Source organism: Vulpes lagopus, chromosome 7 (genome assembly GCF_018345385.1).
Source record: "Vulpes lagopus strain Blue_001 chromosome 7, ASM1834538v1, whole genome shotgun sequence".
In the NCBI taxonomy this organism is placed as follows: domain Eukaryota; kingdom Metazoa; phylum Chordata; class Mammalia; order Carnivora; family Canidae; genus Vulpes; species Vulpes lagopus.
The window spans coordinates 8,044,918-8,061,297 of record NC_054830.1 but is presented as its reverse complement, the minus strand read 5'-3'; the positions used below and the strand labels follow the sequence as shown (position 1 = coordinate 8,061,297).

The following is a 16,380-nucleotide window of genomic DNA, read 5'->3' as shown; positions in this document are numbered from 1 at the left end:
CCCAAAGGGTTTGTAGGGGACGCTCCCTTCGGGAATCATGTGTTGATTGCACCAGGTGGTAAGGTCTCAGCCCCAGCCACTCCTCGCAGTTATTCTTCTGGATTCAGCCCAAATGTCACCCCCTTAGAGAATCCTTCCCTGAGCCCTCCCTAAAGGAGCCTTCTCCCTGCTAGTCACTTCTCTGCCCCATTGCCCTGTTTAACGTTCTTCTAGAATATTCTTCTAAAATATGATCATTGTTTGTATCTATTTCCCCTTCTAAAATATCAGCTCTTTGAGGGCAGACTCTTACTCTCTTATTTATGGCAGTGTCCCACACGCCTAGGCTGGGACCTGCACACCACACAGGCACCCATTAGATGTTGGTTCTGTGAAGGAGCATGCAGGAGATTTAGCAAAATCCCACTTCAGGGAAGCGCCCCATAGCCTGTGGCCGTCCTGAGCTCTGGGGAAATGTTCCCTTTTCCAGAGCCATCTCCTGAGAAGTTCTGCTCATGCACAGACAGAGGAGCCAGAGACCAGAGGAAGAAAGCGGTCCAGGTTTCACCAAGCGGTTCATTTAAGAAATTTAATTGATCACAGTAAGACATTCGGGCTATAAAAACATTCTATACAGTGGTTTAAAAAGCGATACCCATCCCCCCAAAGCAACCCATCATATATACAACACAGACACGGTTCTCCCGAAGAGCTTTGCGCAAAGCCCGCACGAGTCATCTTTGTACAAAAAGAAGAGGCGTCTCAGAGACAACTTCCCCCAACGCAGAGCCCCCGGAGGGGTCACCGATGCAGCAACCAGGGTTTGCAAAAATAAATAGATCTTTGTTTCATATACATAAGTGATAATGTTTAACAAATATACAAAGTGCAAACATAACAAAAAGCCCCCCCCCATTACCTGTACAGGGGTTTATTTACATGCTTCAGAAGGAGAAAAGGCTTTCACAGTTTCCTACAGGGGCACAGTGTTTGGTGGTCATGCAGTGAACAGTGGACAAGCCCTTGACAGGAGTCCACAGGAGGCTGCCACTTGTCTCTTTGGTCATAGACGTGACACCGTATGATAGTATTGGAAAGATATTTTGTTTAAGTCCCATAAAATGACGAAGCCTGGGGGACATCCTACAGGGCTAAAGTGGGCATTCGTCAAACAAAAGACAACCATTTTGGGGAAGTTAATGGCTCAGGGGGATCTGCATAGAAGTGGAAACACAGGCTGGATAGTCATGATTGTGGCTTTGAAGTGCTGGGAGGGGTAAGGAAGGGGGGTTCTGGGGGGGGGGAGGCCCCGAGATTGTACATTCATCCATCCTCTCCCACCCCGGAGCCCATCCCAACTGGAACAGAAACCAGTGCAAAATAGTGACTATGTCAACTTTACACAAGATACAGCCCTGAACTAAAAAAAGTGCAAGGGGATCTGGAAGGGGCTGGGGTGGGCGCAGGGGCTGGGGTCCGCACCGCTGCACCCAGGCCTAAGGATGCTCCTAGAGGTCGGGGGCCACTGTCTCCATGCATCAGCTGACTGGGTATCTCAGGCACTTAATAAATATTAAGGGCAACCGGTGGCTCAGGCTTTCCCTGGGAACCGATGAGGTTTTGGTGAATGAATGGGTTTGCTTGGCCCCCGCCCTCAGGACGCTGGATTTGGCCACGTCAGGACCAATGCCAGAGTCTTGGCGTAAGGGGAGGGCACAAATCTTGCTTGGAAAACACTAGTTTGATCCAGATCTGGGCAGGGGAGGGGGCGGCAAGGCAAAAGCTAGTGCTGGCTGTCCAGCAAGGCAGAGGTGAACACATTTACTCCTGAGTTTGGGGGTTCGGGCTAGAGTGGGGGCAGGCAGCTACTCAGGACCTGGGGTAGGGCCTGCTCTCGTGGTCAGAGCCGCTTGCCTTCTCTCTCTCTCTCCCTCTCTTTCTCCCCCTCTCTCTCCCTCCGTCAGTCCCACATGGAGGGGAGAAGTGAGCAGTCCCTGGAGAGGGCAGAAACGGGCCCCAGCTCCCCCAGCTCATTTGCCCCGCCCCCCCCCCCCCAGCTCATTTGACTTTCTCTTCTCCGCTATTCATAGAGAAATTAAAAAAAAAAAAAAAAAGCCCTACCTAAACCCGTTGCGTGTGCGCCATTGGAAGCCCGTTCTGCCTCCCAGATGAATAAATATATAGAACAAAGCTCTGGCAGACAGGCCAAGCGGCAGCCGGCGCTGAGGCTGCTGCGGCCAGCAGGGCTTTGGTCACTTTGCATGAAACAGGAGGGCGTTGAGGTCTCAGGAAGGGTTTGTGGCAGGTCAAGGGTCCGGGAGAAAGTGTCCTTCCTGCCCGTGACCGGCAGCAGGTTCCGGGGAAGGACGGGACCAGGGGCAGCGGCTCAGGCCACATCATCCTCCAGGCTGACCATCTGTCTCTGTCAACAGAAGGATAAACGCCGGAAGCGATCAGTCCAACATTCAGTAAACATGGCCAGAGGCCACCTACGCCTCCCTCCCTGACGTCCGCGCCCGCGCGGGGGGCCAGCCCCCCTCATGGGAGCCTGCACCAGCACAGCAGCCTCGGCAAAGCTGGGGGCCCGCCCCACCCCACGACCTTGCCCCCATCTTTCCCCCGACAGCCACCTGAGGGCGCCTGTGAGCCAGGAGTCAGGCCAAGTCCCTCCTCTAATCAGAACCTTCCATGGCTCCTCCTGAGGCCAGGTGCACAAGGCCCTGCCTGGTCCCTTCCATACGCCTGGTCCCTTCCCTACATTGGGCAACTCGCTCAACACCCCCACCCCGATTCTCAGCTCCAGCCTCACCAGCCTCAGAGTCTACACCTAGGCGATGTGTTCTGCACACCACACGCTCCCTGGCCTGGGGAGCCTGCCCCAGCTGCCTCATCTAAAATCTCCCTCCTGGGTGTGATCCCAGAGTCCCAGGGTGATCCCAGAGTCCCGGATTGAGTCCGCATCAGGCTCCCTGCATGGAGCCTACTTCTCCCTCCGCCTGTGTCTCTGCCTTTCTGTCTCTCATGAGTACATTTTTTTTTTAATAAAAAACTTTTTAAAAAAATCTCCCTCCCTCCCCAAAAGCCCCCACTTCCTTTCTTTGTTTGCTTTCTCTTGATCCTGTCCTTACCTATTCCCCGCCTTGAGGGTCTCTGGAGGATCTCCCAGCCCTGTGGGGAGGACGAGGAGGTGGGGGGCCTCCTGGGCCGGTACTCACCGAAGGGTAGGTGTAGCCGTCCTGGCTGCAGCAGATATGCACCTCGTCCTCCGTGGTCTTCTGGTACACGGGATTGTCAAAGTTGATACTGTTGATGCTTTTAAGCCGCCAATTCTTCCAGAGGAGGAAGGTCCCGAAGCATAGGAGGATGAGCAGGACTGCAGCGGGAGGTGGCCAGGTCAGGAGGCCGCCCCAGGGCCCTGCCACCCAGCTCAGCCCCCCAAGTGACACCGCCTGCAGACTCCTGCCCTTTTTGACTTATTTAGGGTTTTTGTTGCAAATTTAAAGCCATACTCGTCCACTGGAAAACAAACAAAACCTATCTACGTGCCTAACAAATCTCTAACGCAAAGCCCACTGCAACTGCGTCACCCTGGAGCTACCCAACTGTGGCTGGTTCTCTCAGGTTTCCTCTGAGTCCCCACACATGGGGCTACCCCTCCTTCAGAAATGGGACCCTTCTCTATCAATGCGGCCAAAACCCTTTTCTTCTGAGTGTTCTTTGCACCATTTCTAGTGGGCCCTTGGGGTGGCTTCGCTGGGCAGGGAGGTCATTTTGCAGGAAGCCGGGCCCCAGGGTGGGCCTGGCCTGCTCACTTACCGATGGGGAGGATGATGTACAGAGCCCCCACGCTCCTGGGCTTCTCGTCTCCTCTGCTGGCAGTGTCACCCAGGGCTGCACGGGAGAAAGGACAAAGTGAAGCTCAGATCCACGGCAGGTGTATAACAACCCACACATAGACGGAAACACCTCCTGCTTCCTGGTGTCTTTAAAAGTTCAAAGCCTGGGTGGCTCAGTGGGTTAAGGGTCTGACTCTAGCTTTCAACTCAGGTCGTGATCTCAGGGTCATGAGTTCAAACCCTGCATGTCAGGCTCCGTGTTCACCAGAGAGTCTGCTGGGTTTTCTTTCTCTCTCTGCCCCTCCCACTGCTTGTACTCTCTCTCTCTCTAAAATAAATAATCTTAAAAAAAAAAAAAAGAAGTTCAAAGGAACTTGGAGCGTCTCCCAGGTTTGAGAGGCATCACGCTGGGGCCTCTTTCATTAGCAGTTGGGATTATGGGACTTAGAGCAGATTTAAGAGGTTCCTCAGCCAAGCATTTCAAAGCTCTGGGGGAGGGACCAACGATCTTTGAGGCAAGAGCCTGCAGGTACATTCGCTAGCTGGTGAGGTCACTGGTGGAATGTTTCATGCTGGTTCTGCATCTGATGGAAACGAGACAGGTCTGGACGGGATAGCAGCCACCTGACTCCGGATTGTTCAGCAATTCCTGGGCCCAGTGTGGACTGCACCAAAGCTCCAGACTCCTATGTCAACTACCCCAGTTAATAAATACTGGGGGGAACCTCGTTACACAAGCACACTGGTGCACCTGAGCCCTGTGAGGGCCCCAGGCAAATCAAAGTTTAAAGTCCTCCAAACAAACAGCCCAGGAAGACCGAAGATCCACACCTGGGCCACATGGACGCAAGTGAGCCATGATTTACATCATCAGTTCTATTCAAACCCCAGGTGGGTTATATCGACTGGTTAATATTTTTTTTGAATTTTATTCATTTATTCATGAGAGACACAGAGAGAGAGAGGCAGAGACATAGGCAGAGGGAGAAGCAGGCTCCATGTGGGGAGCCCGATGCGGGACTTGATCCCGGGTCCAGAATCACGCTCTGGGCTGAAGGCAGAACTAAATACTGAGCCACCTGGGCTGCCCTATATTGGCTGGTTATACGTGGTATAGTTTTTTTTTTTTTTTTTCTTAAACTTTTTTTTTTTTTTTTAATTTTTATTTATTTATGATAGTCACAGAGAGAGAGAGAGAGAGAGGCAGAGACACAGGCGGAGGGAGAAGCAGGCTCCATGCACCGGGAGCCCGACGTGGGATTCGATCCTGGGTCTCCAGGATCACGCCCTGGGCCAAAGGCAGGCGCCAAACCGCTGCGCCACCCAGGGGTCCCACGTGGTATAGTTTAAATTGACTTTTTTTTTTTTTAATATTTGTGCATATTTAAGAAAACTTCTAACAAAAATACTTTAAGGCACCAGCAAGATCCTTGAGAAGTTTTTCCCTTAAAAGAGCTCCTTTGGGGCAGCCCCAGTGGCGCAGCGGTTTAGGGCTGCCTGCGGCCTAGGGCGTGATCCTGGAGGCCCTGTATCGAGTCCCACGTCAGGCTCTCTGCATGGTGCCTGCTTCTCCCTCTGCCTCTCTCTCTCTCTCTCTCTCTCTGTGTCTCTATGAATAAATAAATAAATAATCTTTAAAAAAAAAGGTGGGGGGGACTCCTTTGCTCAAATCAAGGAGCCCTGGGTGGGCCCATCTGTGAAACAATTTTCCAAGCAGTGGCACTGCCCCCGGTGGAAAGATTTCCTGGCCTCTCAACCACAGCAGTTTCTGCTTTACCTTGTTTATGGTGGTACATAGGCTTCAGCCACTGTGAGGGAGAAAAAAGTGTCCAACTTGCTGATGAGCCCATTTTTTTCTGGCTAGAAACATCTATGAGCTCCATTTTTCTGGCCAAACACGAGGGCAGGTGCCCTCTGGTGGGCAAAGAGATGAATGGCGGGTCTTCCATTAATTCACTGAGAGCCTGGGCTAGGTTGTGAGCCAGGCACTAAGCCATAAGCACAAAACTTAGAGCCTGCGCCACCCCCCCCCGCCCCGCCCCGTGCCAAAAACAAAAACAAAAAAACCCTTAGTAATAGAGTAATATTTTAATGTGACCTTTTTTTAAGAAATAAAAATGAAGGCCAATACCCCCTGATAAAATATCAAATGTTTAGGAAGACAGGCTCTGAATCTACACTTGCCTGTCCTGGCCGTGTTGGGACCCAGGCTCTGATCAAAATCTTTTAAAGATTTATTTATTCATGAGAGACAGAGAGAAGCAGATACATTAGCAGAGGGAGAAGCAGGCTCTCCATGGGGAGCCCAATGCGGGACTCGATCCCCAGACCCTGGGATCACGACCTGAGCCGAAGGCAGATGCTCAACCACTGAGCCACCCAGGTGTCCCATCTGATCAAATTATATTTGCAAGACCAGGTGTTCGGCCCATAGTTCAGGGATTTGATCTTTGAAAAAGTAATGCAATAAAATATTATTTTAAGTCCTGGGTTTTTGGTGGTCCCTCAGATGCCACCCTGTGGAGCGCCTCATCTGCCTCACCCTAGCCCTGGCCCGCTGGGCAGACACCTGGAAAGCAGGTCATCGAATGGGCCTTGATAACATTTCAGGCTCCGGGGTCTCTGCACTGGGAAGACTCTGGGATAAGCCATCACCACACACTCAAGTGCTTCACATGCCTTGGGCCACACAATCCCCACTACTACCACGAGGAGGGCGGCCACTGTCATTGGTCCCATTTTCCAGGGAGCTAAATGGAGGCTTCTGAAATCGCATAGGTTGTGTCAGAAAGAGTGCAGGGACAAGACTAGACCCACAGTATCCCTTCCCCAGATTCTCTTGGCCTCTGAAGGGGCCAGTCTAGACGCCTGAGCTATAAACCTGGGGCCAGGATAGTCCCCGCCTTTACCTTGGTGGGACATGGTCACCATCTCAGCTGTGGTGAACTCAGGGCTGGCCACAGACCACGGGCTGGCTGCGTGCTTTGGCCCCACGGTTGTGGAGGGGACTGTCGGCCTCCCAGCTGTGGAATGGACCGTCGACTTGACCGTGACCGTGGCCGTGCCCTGGGTGGTGGCTCCAGGTTCAGTCCCTGAAAGAAGAAACATCTCCTAAGTGCTCTACTGCCCAAGGGCTTCTCTGATAACTGTGATAATGACGATGGATAAGTAGCATGTGCCATGGGTCACAAAGAAATAACTGAAAACAGGGGCACCTGAGTGGCTCAGTCAGTTAAGCATCTGTCTTCAGCTTAGGTCACGATCCCAGGGTCCTGGGATCAAGCCCCTTGGTGGGTTCCCTGCTCAGCAGGAAGTCTGCTTCTCCCTCTCCCTCTGCCCCTCCCCCCTGCTCGTGCTGTCTCTCTAATAAAAAATAAAATCTTGAAGAAAAACTGAAAACAATTGAAACACACTAATATCTATATTGTTATTACATTATTTGTTATAGTTTGAAAGGCAGATTCACAAGTATTTCAAACACACTGTCCCCAAACTGAGACTTTCTCTGAGGATGAGAAACACCAGAAAGGGGGTCATCTTCTCCCTCGATGCCCAGGTCTACAATCGGTCACCTCCCAAGGGGGCCGGGAGAGTGTAAACCGGACAGCAAAGGTGAATGGCATCTGCCTAAATGCCTGGCACAGGGCTCACGTATCCAGCACGACAAAGGCAAACCACGGTTACCCCTTATGAGGGCCTCCTGGAGCTTCACCCCCTCCGGTTTGGAAGATGAGCAAAGAAAAGATCAGGAAGGTCAAGTTGCAGGACTAAAGCCACAAGAGGGAGCAGAAGCAGGACTCACGCGCAGGCAGGCCGGCGCTCCTACCTATGAGGCAGCTCCTCATGTCCTGGGCCAGCACCATGCCATCAGGGCAGGCACAGGTGAACTTGGGCGAGTGGGGGTTGATTTGCGGGGCCGGGAGACACAGGTACTGGCAGCCGCCATTGGGGAGGGCAGTTCCCTCACACCAGTTCACCCCTGAGGTGGAAGAGGCAGGAGAGCAAGGTTAGAAAATTCTAGAAAATTCCAGAACACCAGCGGGGATGTAGAGGCAAGAAGTGGTCACCCTATCTTTACCTCTTGGCTGTGTGAAGTTGTGAAAAAGGACAATGTCCTCCGGCGACAAGAGGTTTTCTGCCACCAAATTAATGTCTGAGCCTGTGAGGCGGTTGGCACTGAAAATGGCTTCATTGATGATGTCCGTCCAAAAGATTTTATCCTATATGGGCATTAAAGAAGACAGCAGATCCCATTAATTGAGGGCATAGGACACCCGAATATTTGGAAGGAAGCAATACTAGGGGGTACGAGTCTCATTTCCTTTTTCTTTTTTTAAGGTTTATTTGAGAGAGAGAGAGAAAACACAAACAGGGGATGCTGCAGAGGATGAGGGAGAAGCAGGCTCCCCACTAAGCAGGAAGCCCCATGTGGGGCTCGATCCCACGACTCTGGGATCATGACCTGAGCCGAAGGCAGATGATTAACTGACTGAGCCACCCAGGCGCCCCTCTTTTTACTTTCTTTTTAAAAAAAATCTTAACTGTGTAAAATACACATAATCTAAAATCAATCATCTTAATCCTTTTTAAGTGTGTTGTGGGCATTAGGTACATTCACATTGGTGTGTAACCATCACCACCATCCGTCTCCAGAATTTTCCATCTACCCAAACTGAGACTCTGTCCCCATGAAACAGGGACTCCCCACCCCCTGCCCCAGGCCCTGATGCCCACCATTGACTTCCGGTCTCTGAGGACAGGACTCCTCTGGGGACCGCACAGAAGTGGAATCAGACAGGATCTGTTCTCTTGTGTCTGGATTTGGTTCTCTCCAGCATCGTCCCTGTGGCAGTGTGTCAGAAGCACCTCCCTGTCTCCTGAATCCCGTTCCACTGCATAGTTACACATTTGTTTAGCCCTTCATCTCTGACGGACACCCAGGGTGTCTACCTCTTGGTGAATGTTGAGTCACGCTGCTTGAATGAGGGTGCACAAACATCATGTTTCCTTACAATAGTTTCCAGCTGTGGTTGGCCCCCTTTTCTCTCTGTGAGGCTGTTAGCAGCTTCCTAGGCCTCTACCTACTAAGTACCGGGAAAGACTCCCCTTCCAAGTGCAACCACCAAAAAGTCTCCAGAAAGTGCCAGATTGTCCCCTGGGCCCCAAGATGGCCTCTCCAAATGAGAACTGCTGCTTTAAGACTCTTTGGGCGAGGGGACACCCAAAAGTTGACTCAGCTCGGGGAGCCTGCGACTCTTATCTGAGTCGTGAGTCCGAACCCCATGGTGGGGGTAGAGTTTACTTAAAAAGACAAAAAACAGAAGCACCTGGGTGGCTCAGTGGTTGAGCATCTGCCTTTGGCTCAGGTCATGATTCCAGGTCCTACTGGGATCAAGTCCTGCATTGAGCTCCTAGCAGGGAGCCTACTTCTCCCTCTGCCTATGTCACTGCCTCTCTCTCTGTGTCTCTCATGAATAAATAAAATCTTAAAAAATATATCTCTTTTGATGAGAAGAAAATGGAAATAACTTCAGTTTTATTTATTTTTTATTTATTTATTTTTTTTATTTTTATTTATTTATGATAGTCACAGAGAGATAGAGAGAGAGGCAGAGACACAGGCAGAGGGAGAAGCAGGCTCCATGCACCCGGAGCCCGACGTGGGATTCGATCCCGGGTCTCCAGGATCGCGCCCTGGGCCAAAGGCAGGCGCCAAACCGCTGCGCCACCCAGGGATCCCTAACTTCAGTTTTATAAGTTGGTCTCGGCTTGAATGAACCAATGTGGGTTGACCCATTAGCATGAGCACGTATGCCTCCTACATACATTGTGTCAGTAACTAGCATGTAGATGGGATTTCCCTCAAGCACCCAAAGAGCAACCCCTGGCTCCCCATCCCCACCTCAAAGATGGCCAAGGAGAAGGGATGTGCCAGCTTTTTCTTGTCCTCCAAAATGGTCTTCCGGTTCCCCCCGTTGACATCAATGCTGGAGATGGAGTGGAGCTTGGAGTCAACCCAGTAGAGGCGGCCACCAGAAAGATCTAGAATCCACAGGTGGACAAGGAGAGATCACATGTCAATGCCAGAGGGGCCTGGGCCTGGTCACTCCACTCCCCACAGGAAGGACCCCCTGAGGACCTGGCAGAGAGGTGCCCTGAAAAGCAGCCCCCACTGCACACCTCCACTTGTCAGCCCAAATGCCATGCTGGGGCAGTTTAGTGGCAGGTTATAAAAAACAGGGAGCTGCATTTTTTTTTATTCAGGTGCAGCCTGGCCACTCCCTTCTTTTCTCCAGGCCGTGCCTGACCCCAGAGACCAGCGTCCCAACCAAGGACATACCCAGGGTGATGCCATTGGGCCACTGGATGTCCTCCGTCACTAGTGAGTAAACGTCGACACCATTCAGACCCCCCTTCTTGATCTCGGCGGGGGTTCCCCAGTTCGTCCAGTACATGAAGCTGGTGGGAAAGCAGCAAGAATAGCAGGATGTCAGTAGGGGAGGCTCCTGCCTGAAGCAGCAGGGCCAAGAATTGTAAAGAGTCCCCAAAAGATGCCTCGAATTGGTTTCTTCCACTACCCTAGTGCCTGCAACCTGGTTGCAGGATTTTAGAACCTTCAAGAACAAAGGGAGGTTTCGATTCCAATGTCAGGACTGAGGACACTTAATGTGCACCCTCGACAGAGCTTTCTGAAAGCTTTTATACATTTTTTATTTTGTAAAGTTTTTTTTTTTCTTTAAAAATTTTTTTTTTTAAAGGTGAAGGGATCCGCAAAGGCCTTTTTTTTTTTTTTAATTTTTATTTTTTTATTTATGACAGTCACAGAGAGATAGAGAGAGAGGCAGAGACACAGGCAGAGGGAGAAGCAGGCTCCATGCACCGGGAGCCTGACGTGGGATTCGATCCCGGGTCTCCAGGATCGCGCCCTGGGCCAAAGGCAGGCGCCAAACCGCTGCACCACCCAGGGATCCCTCTTTAAAATTTTTTAATGGTGAGACGCCTGGGTGGCTCAGCAGTTGAGCGTCTGCCTTTAGCTCAGGGCATGATCCCAGAGTCCCCAGATCAAGTCCCACACTGGGTTTCCTGCATAGACTTCTGCCTCTGCCTGTATCTCTGCCTCTTTCTCTCTCTGGGTCTCTCATGGATAAATAAATAAAATCTTAAAAAAATTTTTTTTTAATGGGCACCTTGGTGGCTCAGTTGGGTAAGCGTCTGCCTTGGGATTGGGTAACGATCCTGGATCCTGAGATTGAGCCCCTCATTGGGCTACCTGCTCAGTGGAGAGCCTGTTCCCTCTCTCCCTCTGCCTCTCCGACTCGTGTGTGCACTCTCTCTCATTCTCACTCTATTTCAAATAAATAAAATCTTTAAAAAGATTTTTTTTAATCACGGTAAAATACACATAACATAAAAGTTACCAGCTTAACCGTTTTTCAGTGTCCAGTTCAGTGACATTAAGTACATAATACATACTGTCATGCAACCATCACCACCATCCATCTCCAGAACTTTTCCACCACCGCACACGGAAACTCTGACCCCATCAAACACCTGCCCCAACCCCTGGCTCCCAGCACTCCACTTTCTATCTCTATGAATGGGACTCCCTTAGAAACCTCACATAAGTGGGATCATATAGTATTTGTCCTTTTGTGTCTGACTTCTTGCCTTATGTTGTAGAAGGTGTCAGAATGTTCTTCCTTTTTCAGACTGAATATAATTCTATTAGGTGGTAGACTGCATTAGTTTATCCTTCATCCATCCAGGGACACTTGGGCTGCTTCCATACCCTGGCTGCCATGAACACGGGGGTACAAATACCTGTTTGCTTGCCTGTGTTCACTGCTTTTGGATCTACACTTGGCAGTGGGGACACCTGGGTGGCTCAGTGGTTGAGTGTCTGCTTTTGGCTCAGGTCGTGATCCCGGGGTCCTGGGACTGAGTCTCGCATCAGCTTCCCCACAGGGGGACTGCTTCTCCCTCTGCCTAGGTCTCTGCCTCTCTCTCTGTGTCTCTCATGAAAAAAAAAAAAAAAGTAGATCTCTGATGGCTTTTACGCCTCTGAAGAGATGTTCAAACTAACAAGTAGCCAAATATAAATACACGACAGACCCCCTCCCCATCATGACTGGCAAAGAGGTCGGGGATCCCTGGGTGGCTCAGCGGTTTAGCGCCTGCCTCTGGCCCGGGGTGTGATCCTGAGGACCTGGGATCGAGTCCCACGTCGGGCTCCCTGCGTGGAGCCTGTGTCTCTGCCTCTCTCTCTCTCGCTCATGAATAAATGAATAAAATCTTTAAAAAAAAAAAAAAAAAAAAAAAGACTGGCAAAGAGGGAAGACCGGCTTGTGACAGTGAGTGAAATGGGTCCTCAGCTGCACTTCTGGAGAACAGGTGTTTCAGGACAGTTTGATGCTATATCCGTGGATGTACCCTCGGATCTAGTGATCTAACTTCTTTTTTTTTTTTTTTTTAATTTTTATTTATTTATGATAGTCACAGAAAGAGAGAGAGAGAGAGAGAGAGAGAGGCAGAGACACAGGCAGAGGGAGAAGGCAGGCTCCATGCACCGGGAACCTGATGTGGGATTCGATCCGGGGTCTCCAGGATCGCGCCCTGGGCCAAAGGCCGGCGCCAAACCTCTGCGCCACCCAGGGATCCCCCGTGATCTAACTTCTAAAATGAGAAATCTACAATCTACAATCCTGCAGACAAAAAACTGCAGTGACACCCATTTAAAGGAATTCAAAGGTATTTAGGGCCTCTTGGTGTGAGGTGGAGGGAAAAACTCAATTTCCATGTGCTAGGTACAAAGCAAATCAGGGCTCATCCAGTCCACAGGGAATGAACCCCATGTGCCAAATGAAAGACCCAAGTGGAGAACAGAGAGCAAGAGCCCAAGCCTACACTATACTCTGGAGGGGAACAGAAACCCAACAGTAGAGCATGCACGCACGCACGTGCGCACGCGCACACACACACACACACACACCCAATGACTTGTATCTACGGGGTTATTTCTAGGGGTCTCGCTCTTTCCTGGCAGCTGGGGGGCTAAATTTATTAAACCGAGTGTCCCTCTGCCAAATAAGAACATTTGTGGGCCAAGGCCCACCTTCACCCCAGGGTCTGTCCCATCTGAGTCATGTTCATCTCCAAAGTTCCCTTTTGAGTGCCTCAAAACCTCAGTAGTTCAGTCAGTTAAGCTTCTGCCTTCAGCTCAGGTCATGGTCTCGGAGTCCTGGGATCGAGCCCCGCATGGGGCTCCCTGCTCGGCAGGGAGCCTGGTTCTCCCTCTCCCACTATGCCCTGCTTGTGCTCACTCTCTCTCAAATAAATAAAACCTTAAAAAAAAACAAAAACAATTCCCTTTCCTTTTGATGATTGCCACCAGGACAGGATGCCTGTACCAAGGTTGCCACCGCCCCTCCAGAGTTGTGAAATTCCACAGGCAGATGTGGTGTAATGGGTGCAGGACAGGGGGTGGGGAGATACTTTCTGCCAGGGGACACAGGTCCCTGTGGGCGTTGGAGTGCTGAGTCAGCCCCTGGCCCTGCAAACACCCTCCTGGGGGCCCCATTGGGGTGGCGACCTTTACTCCCTGTAAACTACCATTGGAGCTGAGTGCTTTTACTTTTCTCCAATCCTATCCTGGCACAGGATTCTCTGCAGTAAAATACTAAAGCAGAATTTAAATAAGTATTAATTTTTTAGTATTAATTTCTAATACCAATTTAAATCCATATTTCAATTTGTTTTTTTGTTTGTTTTTTTTAAAGTAGACTCCACACCCAGCATGGAGTTCAATGCAGGGCTTGAACTCACAATCTTGAGATCAGGACTTGAGCTGAGATCAAGAGTCAGACATTTAACTGCTCAGCCACCCAGGCGCCTCTCTGATTTGGGGCTCTTATCCTGAGCACATGACTTTTCAGGGTCTGCTTCCATCTCAGCAGACATCGAGAAGGATCAACACATGGTTCCCAAAAGGCAGGTGGAGAAGAGCCACCATTCTAGGTTTTGTGCTTTCCTGACAGCAAGGAAAGCCCCATGCCCACAGAGGTCAGTCCAGCCCAGGCACATGCCTTTCCCCAGGCTGAGTCCTCACCACTTCTAAACCCCGCCTGTGCTTCCCTCTGAGCCCCTCAGCTATGGGGGTACCAACCCATGCACGGGATCCACCACAATGGCACGTGGCTTGGAGCCTTTCTCCTTGAAGAGTGTCTTTCTCTTCACACCCTTGGTGTCAGCCACGGAGACGGTGCCCAGGATGGAGTCTGTCCAGTATATGTTGCTGTGGATCCAGTCCACTGCCAGCCCGTCGGGGGCCTGGAGGTCCTCGCTGATGACGGTGTCATAGGAGGAGAAGCTGGGGGCTCTGTCGATTTGGGTGCTGTCAGTGGGAGAAGGGGGAGCAGAACATCAGTACGAGGGGCCTGTTTCACCTGGGTTGGGGGGCTGGGTGGAGCTCCAAGGCTCACCTGTAGATCTTCCTTTGGGACAGGTCAGACCAGTAAATTCTGTTGCTGGCCACCTCTGTGTCCAGGGCGACGACGTTCTTCAAGTTTGGGATGAGGCTGGTGTATTCGGTGCGGTCCAGAGTCATCTTCCTCACCTCATGGCGATTGGTGAAAAAGAGGTAGGCGATGTTGCCTGGGGACAGAGGAAGGATGCTCAGGGGAGTAGAAGGCCCCCTGACTCGAGCTTGTCACCCTTGGGGGTCTGGCTGAACCAGGGGAGACACCCAGGATGCCATGGGAAATGCCTCGTTGGTGTATAAACCATGTGGCTCCAGGGGCACCTGGGTGGCTCAGTGGTTCAGTGTCTGCCTTTGGCTCAGGTTGTGATCTCTGGTTCCCAGAAATCAAGTCATGCATCAGACTCCCCAAAAGGAGCCTGCTTCTCCCTCTGCCTACATCTCTGCCTCTGTCTCTGTGTCTCTCATGAATAAATACATAAAATCTAAAAACAAAACAGAACAAAACAAGACCATGTGGTTCGGATGCTCTGACATCCGAGGTCTTGCAGAGCCTGAAAGAACAGCCCCTCCCAGGGCCAACCAGCTCCTAGGGGTGGTTCATGACTTGCCTTGAAAGCAAACTCTCCAGCCCATGCCCGCCACCCCTCCACTGGGCTCTCACGCTCTGGGTTGCAACCCCTCCGCCTGCTTCAGTCACCACAGGGCAGGTACCAGACAACCAGGGGCAGCCGCTCTGCCCCAGAGCCCGCTGAGATTATTCAGACTAAGCTGAATTAGATTATTCAAACAAGCTAGTCCTGAGCTTGCTCACCCTGCTTTACCTCATGCCCAAGGAAACCATAAGGGAGGCTCTGGCCCATGTGATACCCCTCCTCTTCCTCTGCCTCCTGACTGACCCTGGTGCTTCCCCGGCTGGCCCCCTGGCTGCCATGGCCCTCCTCTTGGGAACTGTGAGTAACAACCGATCATTTCAATGGTGGCCGTCTCCTGATTGGTTGGCCTTACCATACTTGAATGATAATAAAGCCTACATTGGTAATAAAATCTGCACTGGGGCCCCAGCATTTTACATTTTGGAACGTAAAGATGAAGAAACGAGGGCATCTAGGTGGCTTAGTCGGTTAAGTGTCTGCCTTCAGTTCAGGTCATGATCTCAGGATTCTGTGATGGAGCTCTGTGTCAGGCTCCCTGCTCAGTGGGGAGCCTGTTTCTCCCTCTCCCTCTGCTCCACCCCATTCATGCTTGCTCTCTTTCTCTCTCAAATAAATAAATAATCTTAAAAAAAAAAAAGAAGAAGAAACATTAACAGCTAATGTGTATAGAGCTATTCCTTAGGGCAGGAAATTCTGCTTAAGTGCTTTTCCTATTATATTTTCCCTTATTGGTCCTCACACTCCTATGAGACCAGGGCTACTGTCAAACTCCTATTGTATGTGAGGGGATTGAAGCTCAGAGAGGAGAAGGGACTAGTCCAAGGTCATACGAGCTAGTAAGTGGCAGAGCTGGAATTTGAACACACACTGCCCTGTCCCTGGGGACTGTGCTGTTAACCATGATGCCAATATTCACCAACAAGCTAACCATGTGTACAATGGACCTCGCTCAGAATACCCCTTCCCATGACACCATGTGCCCTTTACCCTCTGGAAGGCACCTGTATAGACATCAGCCCATAGATATAGGAAGGAAAGTGAAACTTCAAATCCTAGAGGGTTTCATGAGCTCAGTCTTTGGTTTTCCCCAAAACCGGGAAATGCGTGGGGGTATGAGCAAGGGAGGCCAAGGAACCATCACAAAAGGGGTGATAACACAGGAGAAAGACTTCAAGGCTAAAACAGACCGTGAGGAAACAGAAGTTGACCTAAAATATTTCTGCAAATTTGTACCTCATTAGAATCAGACAGGCGGGTAATGACATGACACAAAGCAAAGGGAGTTTGGCTATGCCTCCAAACACATGGGATCTCTTGATTTGGTGATTCTGAGAATCAGTGCATGAGTGCCGTTCTAATCTTAAGTTTGTTTGTTTTTATTTATTTGAGAAAGAGAGAGAGAGAGAGAACAAGCAGGGGGAGGGACAGAGGGAGA

General features: G+C 50.8%; 1 protein-coding gene across 1 annotated transcript in view; it reads right to left on the bottom strand.

Annotated features, from left to right (window-relative positions):
- Window positions 1-554: 554 nt before the first annotated feature.
- LDLR (low density lipoprotein receptor) overlaps window positions 555-16,380 on the bottom strand; it is a 37,082-nt gene continuing 21,256 nt past the window's right edge. Inside the window, exons 9-18 of the mRNA XM_041762312.1 lie at window positions 14,294-14,465; window positions 13,978-14,205; window positions 10,156-10,274; window positions 9,718-9,857; window positions 7,894-8,035; window positions 7,642-7,794; window positions 6,725-6,907; window positions 3,796-3,870; window positions 3,195-3,352; window positions 555-2,401 (exon numbers count right to left, since the gene is read on the bottom strand). Of these exons, the coding sequence (XP_041618246.1) occupies window positions 2,366-2,401; window positions 3,195-3,352; window positions 3,796-3,870; window positions 6,725-6,907; window positions 7,642-7,794; window positions 7,894-8,035; window positions 9,718-9,857; window positions 10,156-10,274; window positions 13,978-14,205; window positions 14,294-14,465 (1,406 nt within the window). The 3' untranslated portion in view covers window positions 555-2,365. The remainder of the gene's footprint in view (window positions 2,402-3,194; window positions 3,353-3,795; window positions 3,871-6,724; window positions 6,908-7,641; window positions 7,795-7,893; window positions 8,036-9,717; window positions 9,858-10,155; window positions 10,275-13,977; window positions 14,206-14,293; window positions 14,466-16,380) is intronic.